The sequence below is a fragment of the Sabethes cyaneus genome, chromosome 3 (genome assembly GCF_943734655.1).
Source record: "Sabethes cyaneus chromosome 3, idSabCyanKW18_F2, whole genome shotgun sequence".
Classification (NCBI taxonomy): domain Eukaryota; kingdom Metazoa; phylum Arthropoda; class Insecta; order Diptera; family Culicidae; genus Sabethes; species Sabethes cyaneus.
The window spans coordinates 189,393,536-189,416,100 of record NC_071355.1 but is presented as its reverse complement, the minus strand read 5'-3'; the positions used below and the strand labels follow the sequence as shown (position 1 = coordinate 189,416,100).

The window sequence follows — 22,565 nt, the reverse complement described above, 5'->3', positions numbered from 1 at the left end:
TGTTATTGACATGAATAATCGTAAAACTAAATCTCATTTTATCACACGTCTATTTATAAACGATAGAAACCCAACACCTACCGGCTGTGGTGACTGCCAGTGCCTCACACTTGCTATCAGGAAGGTCAGAAATCTGGTAACTCCCGGTTGGGCTTTATTTTCGAATGACACCACCCGGTGGCTCGAAATTTATGAGTTTATAGTTGATGATGCGGAGGAGGGGGCGTTTTATGCGGCGCACAGCATCGTCGCCAGATACGAATTTAGCGACGTTTCGTCATCGTGTGCGGGAGCGATTATTTAGACGATCCCCGTAATAAAAGCTAATCGGCTGTCAGTTAGCTGAAGCACGAATTAATCCAATTGTTGAGCGTTCCCCGAATCGATTACACTGGGCAGTAAAATGTGTATAATAAACACATAAATTGTCGAAAGAAAATGCATGGTTATTTGTACTACATGCACAACAGATGGTACGTTTTTGTAGTCGGCAGTAAAAAAGGGAACCAAATGAACAACAGAATTCTGACTAATACAATTTGCTTTAGTCAGCACTAATTTAGTTTTGCTCTCAAAATAGGTGTTGGCTAGTGTTTTATAGAAATTAATTGAAAATAATCACTTCGTTGGTGCAGAACGCTGCGGTAGGGGCGTTGTTGTGATTTGATTAGATTATGCTGATGTTGGATGTCATTATATTCTTCTTTTGTGGTAAAAAAGAATATATAATTCAATTACCATATTGAAACCTTTGTATATTATTTCTGTTTAATCGAATATTTATCGAATTTTATCGTTGTAAATTTGTTTAGTTCCTGGTTCATAGTGCGTGGTTGCCACAAGTACCCTTATTGATTTTATTCGGAGTTGTATGCTAATTTCATATGCAAAACCTTATTTTTTTCCTCAACAATCTTATCAAAACTTTTCATATAAAAAGGAAGGGATATCCATACAATAAATATTGTAATTTTTTTGAGCAATACAAATAAATTCCAAGATTATCAAAGTGACTCAGGAAAAATTACTGCATAAAGATAAAATCATTCGCTCACAAACTGGAAGAGAAATGATACACATCAAGCTGAACAATCTTAAGACACATGACCGGTAGCGACAATTAGTAGTCAAGATATATAACAACTTTTTTACGTACAGACACAAAAGGCGTAAGTACCGATATGCGCACCTAGTATCACGAGTAACCAGTATGTTTACGACAATTTCTTCAATTAAGATAAGCATGAAACTGCCACACCACCAGTAGTGAAGGCGCTGTTTTGTTGTGATCGTGGGCAGCTGCTTATCGTACTTCACTGCGACGCGACGGACGCAACGTAAAACAGGCCCGGCGAGCGACACAAGCTAGCTACGTCACGGAACTGACCTCGATTTATTGGTGCATGCGATGCAAGGTTACGCAAAGTAAGTGCATTAAATCGTCGGAGTGTATATTAAGTTGAAAGTAATGAAAGATACGAGAAACTAAAGAAGTCGTTCGGTTTTATGAAGAGGATAGTACAAATTCTAATTGACTAAAATAATTAAGCTATGCTCAATATATAAAGTTTACGACATTTGGGGAGTTTATTTGTGTATATTGAGGTCTCCATTTTTTGCATTTTTTTTTAAAGAAAACTAGGCAGATGTTGATGATCAACCGAAATGGTTTAAGTGGTTTATGATCACTTTTGAATTTGATGTGACACGAGCATTTCATTTAAAAGTTATGTTGCATGTTGAAAGTTCTCATTTTCTCATAGTTGGATTACTAATAAATTGGTTAAATTTTCATAACAATTGTTTTATGATGTTTGCTTCAAGAGTTATATTTTTTTGACAAAAGCGTTATCCGAGAAAATCAGGAAATCTCCCTTACTGGGAATTACTTTCTGGGAAAATAGAAGACCCCGCGTTTCGTTTATAAGTCTATTAATTATACCCGTAGCAAAAATATTATGAAATGCCCAGTATCACATGTTTAACATATGATGAACCTCCCGACGGTAAACGCCAAACTACAATGTCCATGCTAAAAGTTGTCCGTTTTGCTGGACGTCCTGGCAGCGTTTTTCACGTTTCAGATTTAAGTCACAGCAAAATTTTTCCGGAAAAGCCGTGTTTCTACTATCAGGTTTATTTCATTTATGACTAATTTTGACTTTAACCTAGGTGCCGTCAAATCCATAAAATCTTATTTTTTTAGTTGTTTTCAATTTGTCATCTGTGAACAAAAACGTTTCTCATGCCTTAGCTGGTGTTCCTCAAGGATTAGTATTAGGTACACTTCTTTTCAGTCTGTACATCAACCGTCAATATTTGAAATAAAAATCGCTATTTGTTATTTATTTTGTTTGCACTCGTAAGACAGACAACCCACCTGAAGAGTTATAAATCAACGAATAGAATTATGAATTTCCATAGATGTTTTTTACATGGTTACGGAAAACGTTAGAACTAACCAGGGTGAATAAAGACAGGTGATTTAGTTTTCGCAGTTTGTAGAACAGCAGTGCGCGGAGCGAATCGTTCACAATCATCGATTTTGTTTACACTAAAGTCTTTTTTTACGCGGTTTGTTTTTTTCGGTTACTCAAAAACGGATCAACTTAGGGATCATTTACAAACTACGTGACTAAGTGTACTAAGTGAATGGCCCCTAAGTTGTCCCTTTCATGATAATCGAAAAAACAAACCGTGCTAAAAAAGTACTTGAGTGTTTTTTTTTACTTTCTTTTTTCTAACGACGTATAGCAGTCGGCTTTACTTTTCTGTTGGGGAAGAATAAATGCTTAATGCGAAGAATGTAGATTCAGGCAAACTGAAAAGTGATTGATATTAGGCCAAAAATATAGACTTAGCGAAGGTGAGAGTCGAACTCACAGCTCCCAATCTCTAGTTGAGCGTGTTTTTTAACCAATTACGCCACCAAGCCGTCTATACTCTGTGGTCTTATATTAAGTTTTTGTTATGACGCATACCTGATTCTATCATTTTCATTCGCATGCAGTCTGCGTACTATTTGTGCTCCTCGATTGCAGAGCAAGTGTTCCGAGGTTAAATATCATCTTGTACGAAACTGAGATTCCGAAGATGATATTTACCCGGACAGTGTCCTGTCGGAAGACCGGTAAGCTTGCTGACATCTCTCTTATTGAGACTCAGCAACTTTTGAGTAACCTAGGGGTGGATACTCGACATTGTATATATTTTTTTAGATTGTTTGAGCGATTGTACAGCCATCCTACTGGCCATAACTGTTAGGCTCTCCTTTTGTTTCAACCCACCCTCCAGCACACAGTCAAAGATCAGGCAGAGTGAATCTCGACCCGTGAGTAGAGAGTTGGAGTCACATCTTCGTTTGTCGACTCACAACGAGTCGGCGTGTTGAGGATAGGCGAGGATCAGGACTGAACCTCTGCTAGCGCATCGTTCAAGTCCTGCTCCTCTCCTACTCTCCTCTCCACTTCATTCGTTTCTTTGTTTTTCGGCAGAGAAAGCTTGCACGGTAAGAAATCGTCCACTGCGTCAGTGACCGGTTTGATGCAGTAAGGGCAAATTGCTGTGGAGGGCGTCCTGGCACTCCACAGGCTCCGTTGCGGCGAGAGAATTTTTAGAACCCCCTGCACCATTCATCCCTCGACACGGGTCACGTCACACCTTCGATTAGGGGTTTATCCATTCAAGTTTTTACATAATAGCCATGAATAACAGCTATTACAACCATCTCCATTAGGGGCTTTGGACTCTCTGTTTTGGTTCCTGGGAGTCAAGAGAACCGTCCTGCAGGCGGAGAGTTTACACTTCAGCCTTCGCACGAACGGCACTTCACTGGATAATTTCAAGGAATTGGCAAGAGGAGAAAATACCGAAAGAGTGGATGGAAAATGTGGTTTGTCCCAACTATAAAAGGGGCGATCGGTTCGATTGCTGATATTACCGTTGCATTACGCTGGTCAGCGCCGCCTCAAGGCGCTCTTCCAGATTTTGTTGCGTCGTATATCTCCAATAGCAAGAGAATTCTGACGGGATTTATGGGGGTCAGTGCAACTACGGGTCAAATTTTTACTTTACTCTTCGGAAAATTCCCCAGAAATGTCGGGAGTACAACGTGCCTACGCATCATACTTTCGTGCATTTCAGAGCAGCATACCATACAGTTGCACGCGAACAGCTATGGCAGATAATGCATGAGTACGGGTTTCCAGACAAACTGACGAGGCTGATCAAAGCTACCCTGGAGCGAGCGATGCGCTACGTGCGCGAAGGAGATTCAACGATGGATTCAAGCGGGAAGTCGAGCCTACTTTTCTCTCCGCAAGACGCTTAGATCAAGGAGCATACGTCGCCACACAAAGCTGATGATGTACAAAACTATAATCCTCTGCGGACTTGAGACAGTAACTTTCGAAAGATATACGTGCACTTGCCGTATTTGAACGAAAGGTATTGCGGACTATTTTTGGCAGAGAACAAACAGATAGCGGAGAGTGGCGTAGGCGTATGAACCGCGAGTTGCAGGCACTGCTTGGAGAGATTCTCATCGTACACCTCGCGAACGTTGGGAGACCCTCGGAGGACTGTGCAGTGAAATCCGCTCTCTCCAAGAACCCCACCGGCACCAGGAATAGAGCCCGAGCAGCACACATTTGGCACTTTTAGTTGCCGCAACTCATTTATGACTAAAATTAGTTATATATCGGTTGCCACAATTGTTTTGTAACAACTGTGCTACTAGGGAGGGGTCCAACGTGCTAGATGGCCCGACCAGGCTGAAACCGACTTGCGTGTGTTGCATGTATTCTTGATACTAGAATAGAACAGGAATTGAACCAGCAGACAAGGTGGCAACAGTCGAGCAAGGTTGAGCTTGGCAAGCAGAATGTGATTCTATCGAAGATGCCTCAAGGTCGGTGTATATGACAGCGCATTGCTGAATGCTGATTAACATACGATTGGAGCTGCACCACTTCGAAAACAAATCAACTGGTTTCTGCAGTCTCAAACAATCTGTGACGGTCACAATTAGTAAATAAACCGTCGTTAACGAACAGCGAAAATAATTGTGGTCCTAAAATGCTACCTTGAAGTACTCCTGAACCGTTCTGAAACCACTTCGACTGGGAATGGCCCAGTTTAAAGGCAATTTTGCGATAGCGTTAACACGTTCTCAGCCAAGAAAGCAAGCTAGATGAGACTCTAAATTTGTCCAGTTTGGCAAATATGATAGCTAAAATTAAAAAAGAAGAAAACTTATCTAATTTAATTCTACTATGTATATTTTATTCACGACAGATACAATATACGACAGAATAAAATATACATAGTAGAATTAAATTGGATAAGTTTTCTTCTTTTTTAATTTTAGGTTTCGTATTCTACTAAGACGCTCCAAAAACTTCAGTCAAATATGATAGCATGGTCAAACATTTTCATGTTCATTTAGTACAGTGTGATCAAACAAACAACCAATGTGGGCCATACACTGGCGGATAAATCACTAGTTGTAGAAAAAAGCGTCCTCAAAGTTACCAGCGCCAGCGCAAAAAAGTGATGCTATAGCCCTATCACTGAACGTAATCTTTTATTTATTTGTTTAAAAAACCACTTGTGGTCCCATTCTAAGGTGTTGAAATGAGTAAAAGTGCTTTTAACATAATTTTAAAAGCGGTTATGTCAAAAACAAAAATAAATATTAATTGAGCAGAAATGTTGAAGCTTACTTAAACAAATTTAAAGGTCGGAAATTATGCCGGATTTGTTTCGACCTACTGCTATTTACTTTCTATTCAGGGGAAACGTCTATCACTACTTCTTGCCGATAGTTACCAGCCCGATTGCATATCTATGTCATGGTGATAAATCGGTTCTCAACGTTCGGGTAGTACAAAAGCAGAGAATGTCGAATATGTAATTAGAAGCCTGGCGGAAATACCGACCCATGCCCTAGGGAAACGTTGAAAGGATGTTACATTTAGTGCTTTTGGAGGAAAAACCTTCTAGCTTCTATCAGGTTAGTAGGTTTTTTTCCTGATGGCTTCCTAATCAAAGGGAATAGGTTGATAAGCGGAAGAAGAAAAAAATGAGGTAAAAGTTACGGGCCTTACTTGTGTGCTTTAGCGACTGTGTCGTTAAGCTTTAGCTTTCAGGAGTAATTACCGATATGGTACGAGATTGAAACAAATTTTTGTCTTCATGCAAAAAAGAGCTTTAAAAGTTAAGACAACTTTTATCTTGAATGTGGACAGACACCTTGGTAAATAATTCTATCATTCCCAGAAACCTTGACAAAACTCTTGAATACTGTGCCAAAACTAAAGTTTTAAGTTTACGTACATAAAACTTTTTTATATGCATTATACTTATACATGTATTCTAAAAAAGGAATCTTCGTGCCACAAATGTCGTCAACGACATCCAATGAACGAGAATGTGATGATGGCGATAAATGTTAATGGTTATTGTTCACATCGAGTGAATCATCAACAAGATGTACCTACCAGATCCGCAACGCTTTTCAGTCGATAAAAATTGCCACAATCTCGTAAACAAATGTTGACTGAGAGTTATCAAAACAGTGATTGAAAATTTCATTTATGTCCCTTTTAAAGTAGTAAGGTTTTGAATGGTGTTTCCAAGGATATATTTGCGTCCAAACTTGTACCTCTAATGCTTATATCATTCACTGTACCCTTGTTGAAATTCTTTAAAAATATCTAATGATTGATACTCCTCTCTGTTGAGAAAAATCACCATGCGGAACATTATCGGGGCAGCTACTAGTAGGTATTTGTTTCAGCACATAATTTATGGTATTTTTAACAACTGCCAGCCATTATTCACAGCTCACATCTGCCATGCCAAATCATAGATCCCACATTGACTTTGAGTCAAACTAGTCGGTATCGGTGAAATATTGCCAGCGAAAAATCGAATCTGTATTACCGCATGCTGAATGCATGGAGCAGTTAAACTGCACAGGAACTGCACCGGAGAGGACTGACCTAAAGTCGCTAACAGACTGACGGGCACGATGCTTGCATGGGTGGATGGATCTTCATCGAATTCCATGCAAAAGTAGATAAATCAGCTACCTCTCTTCGCTTGGATTGGACAAATATTTATAGGACATCACTCAAGTGGAATGAAATTTACGACTCATTCACGTACATGTATGTTAAGCTCCTGGATAACCGCATGAATGGAATAAAGCACATAAAACAACGTTCTTTAAGGATTTTGCTAACGTCATCAACGCACCCAACTTGTTAGGACATTACTGCTTTTCGAAATTTGCGATACCAAATAATAGAAATGATGACGGATTACAGTGACTGGTTGAAGGAAAGACTTGCTATAAAAATGTACAAATGAATGAATTTATCACACGTCACATTAAATTAGTGGATTTTCCTCCGAAATCGATCAAAACTGCATTGACATATATCGTCTCATGCAAACTACCGTCAACCATATTGAATCGTCTTTTTCGATTTCTTTTCGGAATGAGTTGTCATGTTTTTTATTTCGGCCTTTTTTGGTCTTTAAAAGGTAAAAGTGCTTTTGATGTTTTTAACTCAAGTTACTTTTATTTCTGTTTTTGCTTTTTCTGGTCTTGGATGTTTGAAACTTGAGATTTTTTGGCCTTTTATATAAAAGTTTATTCCAAGCTTGCGAAAAATTTCTCTTTTGAATACTCTGGAACATTTAAACTGACGTTGTTCAGTAATAAAAGAAACTTCGATAAATGTTATACATATGTTTTTCAACATGGAACGTATTGAACAGGATTACATTGTCATAACTCTCTTCGACATTGGCAAAGACGCAAAGCCCATTTCTCTGTATCCTTTGTATATCTTGTTGTCTCTTGACTGAATCGGCACCGAATAGCAATTATCGATATTCGTTTCTATGCGACTGCATGCCCTTGGGCCGTTAGCCAACACTAACTATGGGGTTTATGCTGAAAAAAAAAGACAATTCCCACTGTAAGGAAATGCTTTTGCATGGTTCACTGAAATCTGAAAAGTGAACCGAAGCCGGCAATGATTCACCACTGCTTCCGGGTGTCGAAGAAGAGTTCGGCCTGCATGGCACACCAGTAAAGCGTCAACAGATGATTTATGTTTTTGGCGTCCAACGCTCAAGTGCGGCCATTAAAGAAAATGGGGGAAAAATTACACTAAGCTGTATTCACTATCTATTCGTGTAACGACAGAGAAGGGAAGGCAAATAGTCGAATTTAGTTATACACGAAATTTGAATGGTTAAAAGCTAATGTTAAAGACTGTAAGTTAAGGATTCCAAAAGTTCATTCGGTATTTATGGAGTCACGTAAAGCATTCTGTGACAGCACTGGAATGAGAAAATGTCCTGGAAATATTCTAATCGTCAAAAGAAATCACCATGGAAATAATGTGGTTTACTATGCACTCCATTATAAGCTCTTCAGTTTGACGACATAGTGTGAAATAGCTTGTCACCAAGAGTGGAAATTTTCCTCCGGCGTCCTTTTGCTTCTTTTGCGGTTGGCTAGCGGGCGGCGACGAGGCTCAGTCTAACAGCATCGTTGCATTAGACAATTCGCACGCTCGTGAGACTCGCAGGATATACCATTAATGGAATTCTTTTCACTGCTACCGAAAGATCCGATCATTTAATGTCTTGGGAATGCAAGATGGTGTCTAAGATGGAGAAGGAAAAACGGCAGGGGAAATAATCTGTGATAGATGCTGGCAGCATAAGATATGCTTTGAAGCTTTTATCGGATCAGTAAATCTACTTGATTTGACAAGGTTATGGCTGCCTGTAAAATATGCTTTAGTTGTTTTTTTTTTGCGATGACGGACAACATCTTAAAGAATTAGCATTTTCGCTCATAATATTTAAGGGGACATGGAGGACTAAAAATTTTGCAAAAATATTGTTTTCACTTTTCTATTTTGATACCTACTTATTTTGTAATTATTCTTTAAAAAACGAATAAAAATGGACGACTAAAGTAATTTTTGTTTTCTTTTTATATGGTTTTGATTGGCGTACAAAAGTTTCAAAAGTCTTCTCCAAACTTCTACCAATAAAACAAAATAAAATTTATTGTAATTCGTTGATTAGTTTCTAAGAAAACGTAAATTAAATTTGAAAATCATATTTTTACAGGAGCGGTTTTTTACTGCATCGAGTACTCAAACTTACAAATGTTTATTCCACACGGCACTGCAATACTCAGGTGTATGATGGTTTTTCATCTACTTCCCGTGGCCGGATCATTACAAAATCAGTATTAAAAAAATTGTTAGTCGGCCAAGTCCCCTTAACAAAACGTGAACTTCCGAAGAAAACTTGTTGAGAAATCACATATGTACTAATTCATGCTTCAACCACTTAACTTCAATTTGGCGTTACCATGGGTAACTCCCATGGCACGAATGCATTAATTTCAATTAAACAAAGTCATGCTTAAATCATAGATACCAGTAGTTTTCTATTTAGGATATTTTGTTACTAGTACTACTACGGCTCGGTGGACGGTTAAAGTACTCTAGATTATCATTTCCGGCACGGAAGCTTATTGTGCTTTCTAATCAAATTTGGTTCAGGAAATGCATGCTGATATGCAGCACGTGGGTCAATATCAAAACAAATCCAATCAATTCAGTATAGCTTGTGAGCAATCTGCTATTTTAGCTGGTTCGAGCTCAACCTCAAGAGATAACATTGAGTAGCTGAACTTCGACAATTCGACAAAATGGTGCAAAATACGAACTGCTTGATTTGTATTCAGTTCCTGAACCAGAAGGATGCCAGGCGCATTGAAGAATTCTGCAAACGACGTAAAATTTTTTGGTATTTCGTTCCAGTAAACGCACACGAATTCGGCGGTTTTTGGGAAGCCGTGGTAAAGACGACCAAAATGCTTTTGAAACATTTTGTAGGCTACACCAAAACAGCAAACTCATAAATTAACCTGCCTCAGATCGATTAGCACTGTAATGATAAAATTGCGGACAAAACGTTTATAAACTGATCGATAATGTTAGTTTTGAAGTGCAGGGTAAAACATTAGGGTTTATAGATCGATTTGCCAAATTCCGTAAATTGTTCATAAATTTCGGGTTTAAGGTAGCATGAACTACGGGGTATTTATGAATTCGCTATCAGATTACACTCGAAGAATTTGGGACTGTCATAGTAAATATAAAGGTCGTAATATAAAGGTTTAAACGATCCGAATAGTCTAATGATGATTACTTCTGCCTATTATTTGATCATCACTTAACTACTTTATTGCACTCCTTTCATCGCTTTATCAGAACCAAGCTTCATGAACATTTAGATGGGACGCTTAGGTCGATGACAGCACCTGAAAATAATACTCGACGTGTTATGGCGAATCTGGAGCAACGAATATAGGGTTTACCAGTTTGGAAAAAGGGTCTACTAGTAGGAAAAGCGATTACAAACGAACGCTAGTTGGTCGACAGGTGGAACCGATACGAGCATCCCTTCCCCCCTAATTCGTAGAGTTCCGACGGTGTCTACAAGGTCCCATATCAGATTTTGTCATCTATCCCCCATAGCAAGTGATTCAGTAGGGTAGTAGGAGGCGAGTTTTATGGGGACCTGTGTTACTGCGGAAATTTTTACACTACACCCTGATAAATCCTCTGACAAGAAATGTTGGAAGTACAACATTTTCACGGATCATATTTTCGTGGATTTCAGGGCAGCACACGATACAGTCGATATAAACAATCTAAGCCAGATTGAAAACGGAAGCTAGGAGGATTAACCTACAACTGATCGCGCCAAAAACAAATATATGGATGGGAGATTCCAGAGAAAACAACGTTCGCCTGTCACGGAAGACTTACGTGCATTTGCCGCATCGTTCGTGCAAAGGTGTTGTGGACGATTTTTGGTGAAGTACAAATGAAAAACGGAAACTGGCGTTGGCTTATGAACAATGGGCTGCAGGCCCTACGGGAAGAGATTTCTATGAATTCTTTTCCTAGTATCTTTTGCTTTCATTTTAGCAATATAGTATTCGTATAGTTCCCATAATCTGAAAATATCAAAAGTGTCTTACTTTGATAAAACTAAAAAACTAACTTTTTTGTGCTACTAGATAAAGACACGGTTATACAAAAAAATTGTAGAAAATGTTAAAGCAAATAACTTTGCTGAAGAAATGACATTTCTATCTCTGTCGGTTGCAAAGTTATAGAGCATTTTCTTTGGAAGTTAAAATTAGTTTTTCAGAGTAAACTTTTGTTAGTTGTATATTACAAGAATACATTGTTCTTGGCAACTATTTAAGCAATTAGAACACACGCAGTACTTGATTTAAGCTTCAAGGTGAAACATTAATTTTACATCTTCACTTGCCCCATTCTACTCTATAGGTTCGTGAGATTAAGGAAAAATACCCAAGTAACAATGCTAGTTTTATTACGTATTTATGACTGTTCTGGACCAAAATTGGACATAAAAACCGCAATGAGAGTGCAATAAAACTCAAATTGTTACTTGGGAATATATAATAATTGTGCAGCGAAGGGTCCTATTGATTATCGGCCTTCTTCAGAAACATGTGTTTTGTTTTGGGTGCTTCGAACATTGTATTCTTGTAAAACAAACAAAATTTAAGTACGACAAACTAATTTGTAAAGAACTTTTAAAGAAAATCTGTTTGTATGTTTGAATGTTCCATCATAACTCCAGGACGCCTTTACCATTCTCCACCAAACTTAGCACACAGGTTCCTTGATATAAGAGAATCAACACTGGGGGGTTGACAAGAAGGGGGGGGGGGTACTAACAGTGGGAGGCCATAACTCCGAAATGCCTGGACGGTTCTTCATCAACCTTGGCGCACATGTTCCTTGACATAAGGGAATTAGAACTGAAGCGGTTGACAAAAAGGGGGGGGGGGGGGTTCATAACAGAGGGAGGCTCTAACTCCGAAATGCCTAGACGGTTCTTCATCAAACTTGGCTAAGTAAGAGGGGTTGCGTTTCTCTTGCATTTAAACCGATTTCAGATGTGCAAGTGTCTTTAAGAAAAGAGGGGATTCCACCGAAAAGGAATATATTGTAAAAAGACATTTATTTCATTTCCTTTATAGAGGTGTCCATAGAGTAAACCAATGCATAATTAGGTACATGACAGAAGAGGGAGCTGACTGGGGAAGAACCGGCATAGTTCCGGAACTTCTGGACTGTTCTTTGTTAAACGTCGTTTGTCAAACATGTATTCTGGCATAAAAGAATTAGCGCAGGGGAGTTGACAAAAGAGGAAGATGGTCTCTTACAAGGGGAGAGAAAGGTTAAAATTGGTAAAGCGGTGCCCTCCTCTTGCATTTGGAACGAAAGCAGTTGTACAAGTTGCTGGATTTCTGAAATAGGGTGGCCATTAGTAAAGGGGACGTTAAAAAACGTAAAAAAGCGTTTTTGTCGATTCCCAATAAGATTACTGGGAAGAAATCAGATTTACAAATAGCTGGGGGACAACATGAGGGGAAATGACAAAGGGAGTAGACACATTCAAATCAAAAAAGGGTTTATTTGCATTATGAGAATTTTCGTTACAATAACAGTTGTACAAGTGAGTGAAAGGCAAAGAAGGCCCGAGTAAGATCGAGCAATCAACTAATCTATATAAATAAAAGTGAGCGTGAGTTTGTATGCTTGTATGTTCCGCAATAACTCCAGAACGCCTTGACCGTTTTCCACCAAAATTGACACAATGCTACTTAACATATGGGAAACAGCACTTGGGAGTTGACAAAAGGGTGGATAAAATGGGTTGCGTTTCTCTTGCATTTACCGATTGCAGTTGTACAAGTGACTGTTAGAAAAAAGGGGAGTTCCACCGAGGTGGGATATTTGAAAGAAACCTTTGTTTCGTCTCCGTTATAGGAATTTTCATAGAGCAAACCATTGCATAATTAGCTACGTGACAGAAGAGGGAGCAGACAAGGAAGGAGCCGTCAAGGAGGGGGGCATGGAGCGTGACTATGAAGGTATGTTCCGCCATAGCTTCGGAACGTCTGGGCGGTTATTCATCAAACGTCGTTTGTCGTCAAACATATGTTTTTTGACATGTTAGATTTAGCGCAGGGGGGGTTGACAAAACTGGAAGATGGTCTCTTACATGGGGGAGGAAGGTTCAAATAGGAGAAGCGGTGCGTTTCTTTTGCATTCAGAACGATTACAGGTGTGGCTGGATTTTTGAAAGGGGGAATAGGGTGGGAACCGTCCAGTTAGCTTCGAGGTACGATGCTAGTCTGGCAAGCCAGTCGTCATATGTTCGAATCTCGGCTAGGCGGTGCTTGCTAGATAGAGTCAGTAGGATCGTTATACTGGCCCCGTAATTTTCCTGTACTCCACAGTCGGCTGCGAAGTCTGTCGATAAAGAAGGGTAATGTCTAATGACGGTTTAAGCCCACGGCTTTTAGGGTGGCCATTGACAAGGGGGAGGTTCAAAAACGTAAAAAAGGCTTTTTGTCGATTTATAGGGATTACCTAGAAGAAGACAGATTTACAAGTGGCAACAGAAAGGGAACTGACAAAGGGAGTAGACACATTCAAATGAAGAAAAATTGTTTTGTTTCTTGGTTTATGAGAAATTTTAGTTACAGCGGATGTACAAGTGGCTGTGATACAAAGGCGCCCCGAGATCGGGAACTCAGCTAATGCTCTATAACTCTGCGCCCAATTGCGATAGGAATGTCGTCACTTCAGCAAAGTTACTTGCTGAAACCATGTCTATATTTCCTAACACAAGTCAGCTCTTAATTATTGTCATAGTAAGCCGGATGACAGTGCAACGAAATCGGTTCTCTATAAGGACCCTGCCCGTAGCAGGAGTAGAGGAGCCTAACGTGCAAGATGTCTCGACCAAGTTACAGTTGCCCAGAACTGATTATCAATGGAGTTCTTAATACGGCACGACTTGCCCCGGCTACAAGCTGTTAGAGAGATATGCCAATGTTTGTCTTAATTTTTCACCAGTTGTCGGAGATACCTTTGGTAAGAGTGCAATCAGATATATCGTAGCATTGCTGATAATTTACCAAATTATTATCATTACAAAAAACGAAAGGACCCATAATATTGTACTGGTAGTTTATACCTAGATAACTGTAGAAAGTAAGATATATTCTTAGCAAGCATATATGGTAGCGCAGTGAGGTAAGGTGTAGCTTATCGTCACGGAACATAATTTTGGTGTACGTTTGGTTATCTATAAATTCGTAAAGAAGTAGCGGTAGAGAATTTTATTTTTCAAATGTCTTGGTTATCGATGAGCTAAACCAAACAATCGTTGTGTAATGCTATTGTTACATCTTCAAGTAGCTCGAGCATTTTTAGGAGTAGAAAGGCTTGATAGCCATACTGAACAATGCGCCTTCATTGACTGTAACAATAAAGTGGACGCATAGTCGTTTTCTAGGTTACAGTACAGGACTTCGAGTGAGTGCGAAAATGATTAACAATCAGAGTGCCAAATTTTTTGAAATTTTGTTCAATTTGATTAAGAAATCTATAAAGAAATTTAGAAACAAAAAATGTAAAAGTGCTCCGAATTTGTTCAACCCTTGGGTACTTTTTCCTTTCTAGTAAATTTTGGATCCGCATTTTTTATTTAGCGCTGTTTTCTAAGTTAAACCCGAAATAGACAGAAAGGCTGCAGAAATAAAACCAGAAAGCGTATATTTTGAGTCTTATTTCTGACATTATATTTGCCTAATTTACTCAAGAAATAATAGTAGTAGAAATAAAGGGAACCTCCCCAATTTTTTTCTCGTTTATTCATTAAAATTTTTTTTGAATAAAGTAAATTGTAATTCAAACTAAAACAGTTCCGACTTGATATACTTTTTAATTTTTTCGTCATTTGACACGGAATATATCTCATAATCGTAATTGCGCAAACAAATTTAGTTGATTGTTTTTTGTTTTTAAATTTTAAAACAGTGCACTTAACTTATTACAATTACGTAAAAAGGACCTGTGCTTCAAAATAATTATCAAATTTATCTCACATACCTACTGCCGTGCTGAAATTAAATTTGAGAAATGAGTATATTGACGTCACGTAACGTCGCTGCGCCATACTGGGTATAAACAAATTAGCTTCATTTCAAATAAATGTTGCGACAGGCACCGAATACAATTTACTAACGAAATAATCATTTCCCGATTCACACGGTCACACCTGGTGCTCTTTGGAACGAGCGCTAAAAAGCACTCGATAATAATTGATTTATCAAATGGGCCCATGTGCGATGAGGACACGTCACTATCAAAAGCCCCAGGCGAGGGGCGAAGCAGTGAATTGGTTTCATAGACTGCGTGCGCCATTAATTCGATATATACGCTAAACGAAGTACAGGTAGACATGTACACTTACCGATTTTGCCCAGTAGCCGACGAGCGACCTGCAGCAGGTTCTGACACTGATAACGCACCCGCTTTTCCTCAAACAGCTCGAATGCAGTCAGCAGGTGTCCAAGCACGTACCTGCAATTAAAGCAAACAGTAAGTGAACCACGTCGACGACAGCTCGAGCTCAGCTCGTTCGTTATGCATCGTTAAAGCACACGTCAGATCTCCGTCAGTGTGGTCCCGGTCCGGGTATCGAAAAATCGACCGCACTCTTCCCTTTGTTCGCCTATCGTTGCGTGCCTGATGGATTTTACTGATGGAAATATCCGCAGAATCTACGTCAACGTCATTAAAAACCGATCAAAGCCCATCTCGGAATGGGAATTTTTAACTGCCGTTACAGTGGATTTTAAACGGGATCCTTTGCCGTGTTTGTCATAAATTTATTGTTCGCAGTTGGGACGAATTAAGCAAAATTTTCCCTTATAGGATAACAGAGAAATTTAATAGCGTATAAATTTTCACGTAATTTATTTTATTGTTAGACGTAATAGTTAGAATTTTTTTTATTTCCGGTCTATTGTTTTGAACGCAGCATTTGGTTTATGAAGGGTGCGTAAATCGAAAATATTTCTTACGTTTCTTTATTACCTAACTTTATAATAATGTATAATGTATAATAGTGTTGAATTTTAGTAAAGTCAAGATTTTATTGCCTGATAGTATTTACATAAACCGAAAAAGTTTAGAAAATTGTATGCAAGTAAAACTACCAGACACGACGGTCTGCACGACGTCGTACGCCTCGCGGTCTGATATCGTGACGATAAAGAAAGTTCAAATTGCGACTAAGCAAGCAAGCAAATTGCACGTCGTGGTGCGTTTCCCTCACCTGAAGGTGTCCTCGATGTAGAACTGATATCTCGACCGGGATTCATTGTCCCCGGCTATGCACACGAACAGGGCAATCTGTTGCTGCTTCAGCTGGGACCGGCTGCTGCTGGAACTGCTGGTACAGCTGTGATGGGCCTGCAACTGAGGTTGAACATTGACGCCATCGAATGACGACAGCGCCGGCAAGGATGCCGTAGACGATGTCGATGCGGTGGATATCTGCGACTGCAGTTTACTGACACGCGGGCTTTTAATATCGTAAACAAGAGTATTGTGCTTGTTGCCTACCACCTGCAATGGAAGAGAGAGAAAGTAACGGAATTACGAAGATATCCTCCACAGTAAGGCAATACAGCTAGGTATATATGTTTGTTGTGCTGTGATTCCTAAATAGCTGATTCAACCTAAATGATTCATCTCGTTTAGAAAGCATGCTGTTTGTCTGGTAGAAAACGGAAATTCTCACGTACGTCGAACGGCCTAAGGAAGATAAATACTGTAATGGCTATACAGTATCGCACCTACTCGTGAAAAGCAATTTCGTCAGACGTAAATTGATGGTTTGATCGTTCGCCATTCCGGCAAATCGAACCGGAATGAGTCGAAGAATACACAAATTGATTTCATTGTTGTGTGTTATTGAAACGGGCCATATAATCACTATGTATACTGCGTCCCACATTTGTGGAGGCAATCTGTTTGGTTTTTTTTTCTCAACATTATGTTCTAATGTAGGATAATGACTTGTTTTATTGTACTGGTAGAGCACAAGCAGCGCGAACAAGAATTGAGTTGTAACAATGAAAGGAATGATTTAAAATGCTGATATCTGCTTCATCATGAAATGAAATTCAACCAACAAACCAAATGTTTAAAATCTAGTATGAAGACTTACGCTAAATCTCACCAATTTTCAACAACTTTAAGCAATAATATCCACATTTTCGAATTCAGCTTTATTTATTAGGTTCTTTCAGACAAATTTACTCGATGTGTCCTCCATTTTTATGAATGACATCCTCAAGAAGAAGCCGGAAGCTAGAACACGCCTTTGAACAATGTGTTCTGATGTAGCACTTGAAAAAAAACGTAAACGAATGCACTGTCAATAGAATTAAGTCATCAGTAACACAAATTAAAGATTCCGGCAGTCCTTTCGTTTAACTCCTGTCATCTGATTTTGTAAGCAACTACGTCCCCAGCTTGCTTTAAACTGCTCTGGCGCAACTCTGGGGAGTTGGAAGGAGGTTTGTCCTCGGACATCACCTGCACATTATTGGTGGCGTATCATTCCATGGCTTTTATTTTGTTCCGTGTGAGCAGGATGCCAAATCCGGCCAAAACAGCACGGAACAAGCGAATTGGATTAGAAAATGCAGCATAGGTATATTTTTCCAGACGCTCATTCACGTAAATTTTCTAGCTGATGGTACCGGTTGCAATGAAAATTTCACTCTTCACACTAGCTATTTTTTAGCGAACTGTGATCGCTTCATTCATTTCTCTAATTCATTCAAATCTCTAAATGTCTTTTCCCCAAACCGAACCGTATAAAGCTACTATCCAGAACGCTGTTTGGAGTCTGCCTTGACGTAGGACGTCCATTACTACGCACTTGACTTCGTCAACAGCATAACTATTGTGCTTCCAAAATCATATTTGCTATTTTGTTTTGTTTATCATTGCGAAAAAAATTAATTTATATGCCTGACCGCATTTTAAGATCAAGACTAAAATCACGAGGTTGGTCTAAAGTACTTATAGTAAAAAGATTTAACAGATTACATGTTTGATAATTTTCTGAACCTGCACTACATTTTGGACCACATTTTTTTATCAGATCTTTTTTTCGAAAATTTGGAACAGATTTGGACTAGATTGTGAACCTGGAGTAGATTTTAGGCCACAATTTTAATGAGATTTTCGGATCACATTTTGAACCAGACCCTGGACCTGGACCATATTTTTGACTTGGGTTATATCGTGGACCGCATTTATTATCAAAATCAAATGGACTAGTTTCTGGATCATATTTTGAACCACATTTTTGACCAAATTTTAGATCCAGATTGTAAATCTGGTCTGGACCACATTCTAAACCTGCATCAGATTCTGGATCAGGTTTTAGGACCACATTTTTTATCACATTTTAGACCTCATTTTTTATCCGCTTCTGAACCTAAACTTGATCTTCGAGCTGCATCAGATTCTAGACCAGATTTTGAACCACATTTTTATCAGATTTTGGACCAGATTTAGAATAAAATTTCGGTACGGAACTAGGCAATAATATAAATTAGATTTTAGGCAAATCTTAAACCAGCAATCAGCTTTTGGATCAGATCGTGAACCAGTTTCTGGACCAGGAACATGTTCTTAACCCGAACTATTTAGTAGATTACATTCTTGACCAAATTTTGTTCAAGATTTGGACTAGATTGACCCAGATTCCAGACCTGGGATGAACCTGCATCAGATTCTGGACCAGATTTAGGACCATTTTTTTAGATTTGGACCAGATTTTCGATAATATTTTAGACCATACTTTTGATCATCTCATTTTTGATCAGAGGCTGGACCTGAATCACATTCTAGATCTGAACCAGATCTTGGTGCATCATCAGATTTTGGACCACATTTTTATCAGATTTGGACCAGATTTTGGATAACATTTTGGACCAGATCGTGGATCTTGCTCCGATTTCTTTACATCAAATTTTGTTCCAGAATTTGTAACAAACTTTGAAACAGACATTAATTAAATTCTAGACCAGATTTTGGACTACATTTTTAATTAGTTTTTAACCATATTTTCGACCAAATTCTGGACATGAACCAAATGTTGGACCTCCGTCATAATCAGGATCAGATTTTGGACCGCATTTTTATCAAATTTGGACCAGGTTTTAGATATTTTGGACCACATTTTTGATCACATTTTGGTTCAGATGCGGGACCAGATTGTAAACCACATTTTGGACCACATTTTTTATTAGATTTTGGTCCAGACTTTGGATCAAACTTTAGATCAGATTTACAAACTGGACTGGATTATAAACCAGATTTTAGAGCACATTTTTTATTAGTTTTTGAACTTGAAGCAAATTTTGGGCCACATTTTTAATCAGATTTTAAACCAGCAACCAGAGTTTGGAACAAGTTTTAACCCGGATTTTGGACCTGAAACTTATTGTCTGGATCTGGTCTATATCGTGGACCACTTTTATTATCTAATTTTGTTCCAGAATTTGGAACAGATTTGCACTAGATTGCGAACCATGTTTTGGACCGCATTTTTTTAACATTTTGGATCTAAATTTATCTGGTTTCAGAGTCGTAGCGTGCCATTGTAGCGGCCCTGGCGATGGCCCGGTTTGGCACACTCTCTTTTCTTAAATCAGAGTTTCTTCGGAGTTTGTTATTTTTTAGAATTAGACTATCATACACGATTCGTACAACTCCGCAATCCAGTACTTCGCTACACTCGCGAGTACCTTACTGAGGTTTAGACCATTTTTGGCGTCCCCTATAGCTAGCGCCCTCGGCGGGGGCCAGTCGGGTCAAATACACGCTACGCAGTTTAGGTGCAGCTGAAAATGCATAGGGTAAATAAAACGAATTCATCGTTGCGTGACTGTAAACTGTTTTCCATTTTTCGGTAACTATGATAAGCAAACATAAGGCGCACCTATGGGAAATCCACCTTCGGGTTTTCCATGTCAGCTTTTCGTGACACAAATATGAAATTAAGTAAAATTTGAATCATAAACACAATATATCTTTCAAGTTTCGCAGTCGACGAACAACAGAAAAAAGGAAAGGTTAGTAAGAAAGAAATGTACAAAGTTGGATAATCATAAATATAAGAGGCTTATGTCTGTCGCCAAAACGAGGGGCACGATATGTATTTTCGTGGTAATAATCGCCCACATTAAGCAAAGACTCAAACCAATCATACCAGATTACATTCAAGACGAGCAAAAGTAACGTAGTTGCACCTCATAGAGTTACATAGCGTACCTCCAATTTGCTTTCAACCAGACGCGAGGCGACGCGCGGGAGTTACAGCTAGTTCATAATAAGAGCCTCGTTCGATACGTAACCAAAATCAAGCCTTTGACAGTGGCTTTGAAATACGTGGCTAGAATTTCAGCTCGCACTCTTTAGAGAACTTCACACAAAGCCGAAACTAATAAATGTGTATCTAAACTACAGCTGCTGCGAGCTACTCACGTACACTTTCTTATCCGAGGCAGAATTTGCTATTGGCCCGAAAGAGAAAAGACCCAAAATTTGTGTTACAAACCAATGTAACGATATACAGATATTAGCATCCTGCCCAAAATCTTAGTGCCATAATGGCAAATTAATTTATAGTGGAAGGCATTATACATATTACGAAGACTGGAACTAATTTTACTAGTTTTTTTTATCTGGTTTGCAATCAGGAGACAAATCTGTAACAACGTAATTACGGCACTTTTAGATGTTTTTGTTAATCATCCTCGTTGTCCCTGTTATAGTGAATCTAAGTAATTACATCAAAAAAGTATTTTTCGCCAAAATTGTAGAAAATTAGATTAGGTATCTCCGATTTGCTCAGATAGTAACAGAATTAAAGAAAAATAAAACATCCAAACCCCCAATTTCTAAATAGAATAAAGCAGGAATTTACAAAATTAAAATTGCGATAGTAGGGTACGGGAGGGTATTTTCAGCAGGTTTCTAAATTCAGCCTATTTGCCTTTTCTTTCGCCAATAAAAATACTTTACCGACATACAATTTTAATATGTTATAGGGTAGACGATCTATTAGTTGCGCCACTAAGCACAATATAACTTCATTTTGCTTGTTTATTGAGGTATAAGCTTCAATTAATGCTTGTGGGATATAAATTTATCAAATACAAGGTATTTGTCACAAGGCAAGACAATTGCTTTCGTTGTACGAAAAGCTTTATAAAGAAAAAATGAATTTTCCGATTCAATTATATTGTACCAACAGTTGCGCTAATGTTTCCTTAATTAAGTTTGATGTTCCTTTAATTGTGTTATTCCATATACATTGCTAGGTTGCTAAGTGAAAAAACATCGTAGCAAAACTATAAATAAGCGCCTATAGTTGTGCGCTCCAACTTCGCGTTAGATTTTGGAAAATTGGCATTTTAGCAAATTATGCTTTAATTTCAAATGGTGTAGTCTAACTACCAATACTTCTAAAAGCCTGTTTTATATAATGAATGTAATTGTTTTATCTAAAATGCTACGGTGACGAAAATATGCATTAATAATGAATAGTAGCGCAACTATTGGTACTACCACAACTATTGGATCAACTACCCTAACTATTTTCTGAAGATAGTAAGTAATCTATTATTTTTTATCAAAGAACGTCAAAAACGTCTTCCACTAAAACTAGGCCATCGGCCGAAAAAATAGATGCCATTGCTTTATGGGCCGAAAATACCCTCCCGTGCCCTATTTAAATTGGACAAACGAAATGAAATTTTGGGTTCGTCGCAAAAAACAACAACATCGAAAATTCATCTTGTTCAAATCGTCAATACGTCTGAAAATCTTTTTTTTTTTAAATATCATTTTATTTGTCCGTGGCTGTGTGTGTCTTGGCGACAGGTAAAAGCCATGGCGGATAACCATCAGCAGCGGAGATCTCTGATTTCATAACCCTTTGTTCTGCCGGACCGGCAGACATAGACACATAAGTAAGTAAGTAAGTAAGTAAGTGTTACAAATTATGCACATGGTGCCAGTAGTTTCAATTGTAATATGAAAATCTAGTTCATTTAGGTTTATTATTCCCAGGAGGCAAAATCGAAAAAATAGCGTAGATGCTCCATTAGTCGCGCAGCTAAGCACAATGTAATCTCTTTTTTCTTGTTCATTGAGGTTCATTAATTTATCAAACAGAAGGTGTTTGTCACAAGAGAAGACAATTGCATTCGTTGTACGAGAAGCTTTATAAAGAAAAAAAATTATTTTCCTATTCAATTATAATGTACCAATAGTTGCGCTAATGTTCCTTAAATTAATTTTGGCGTTCCTTTAGGTGCTTATTCCACATACGTTGCGTGGTTGCTACGTGAAAAAAAACATTGTAGCGCAAATATAGAAATGAGCGTCTTATAAAGCTGCGCCTATAGTTGTGTTAGATTGTAGAAAATCGGTATTTTAGGAAATAATGCTTTAATTTTCAATGGTGTAGTCTAACTACCAATACTCCCAAGAACTTGTTTTATATAATGAACGTAATTGTTT

The 22,565-nt window shown here is 38.4% G+C and overlaps 1 protein-coding gene across 5 annotated transcripts in view; it reads right to left on the bottom strand.

The window, feature by feature from the left end:
• Positions 1 to 22,565, bottom strand: part of LOC128744369 (cGMP-dependent 3',5'-cyclic phosphodiesterase-like) — a 120,568-nt gene that overhangs the window by 33,117 nt on the left and 64,886 nt on the right. For all 5 annotated transcript variants that reach the window (XM_053841331.1, XM_053841332.1, XM_053841330.1 and 2 more), the window contains exons 5-6: positions 16,288 to 16,580; positions 15,421 to 15,530 (exon numbers count right to left, since the gene is read on the bottom strand). In XM_053841331.1, the coding sequence (XP_053697306.1) occupies positions 15,421 to 15,530; positions 16,288 to 16,580 (403 nt within the window). The remainder of the gene's footprint in view (positions 1 to 15,420; positions 15,531 to 16,287; positions 16,581 to 22,565) is intronic.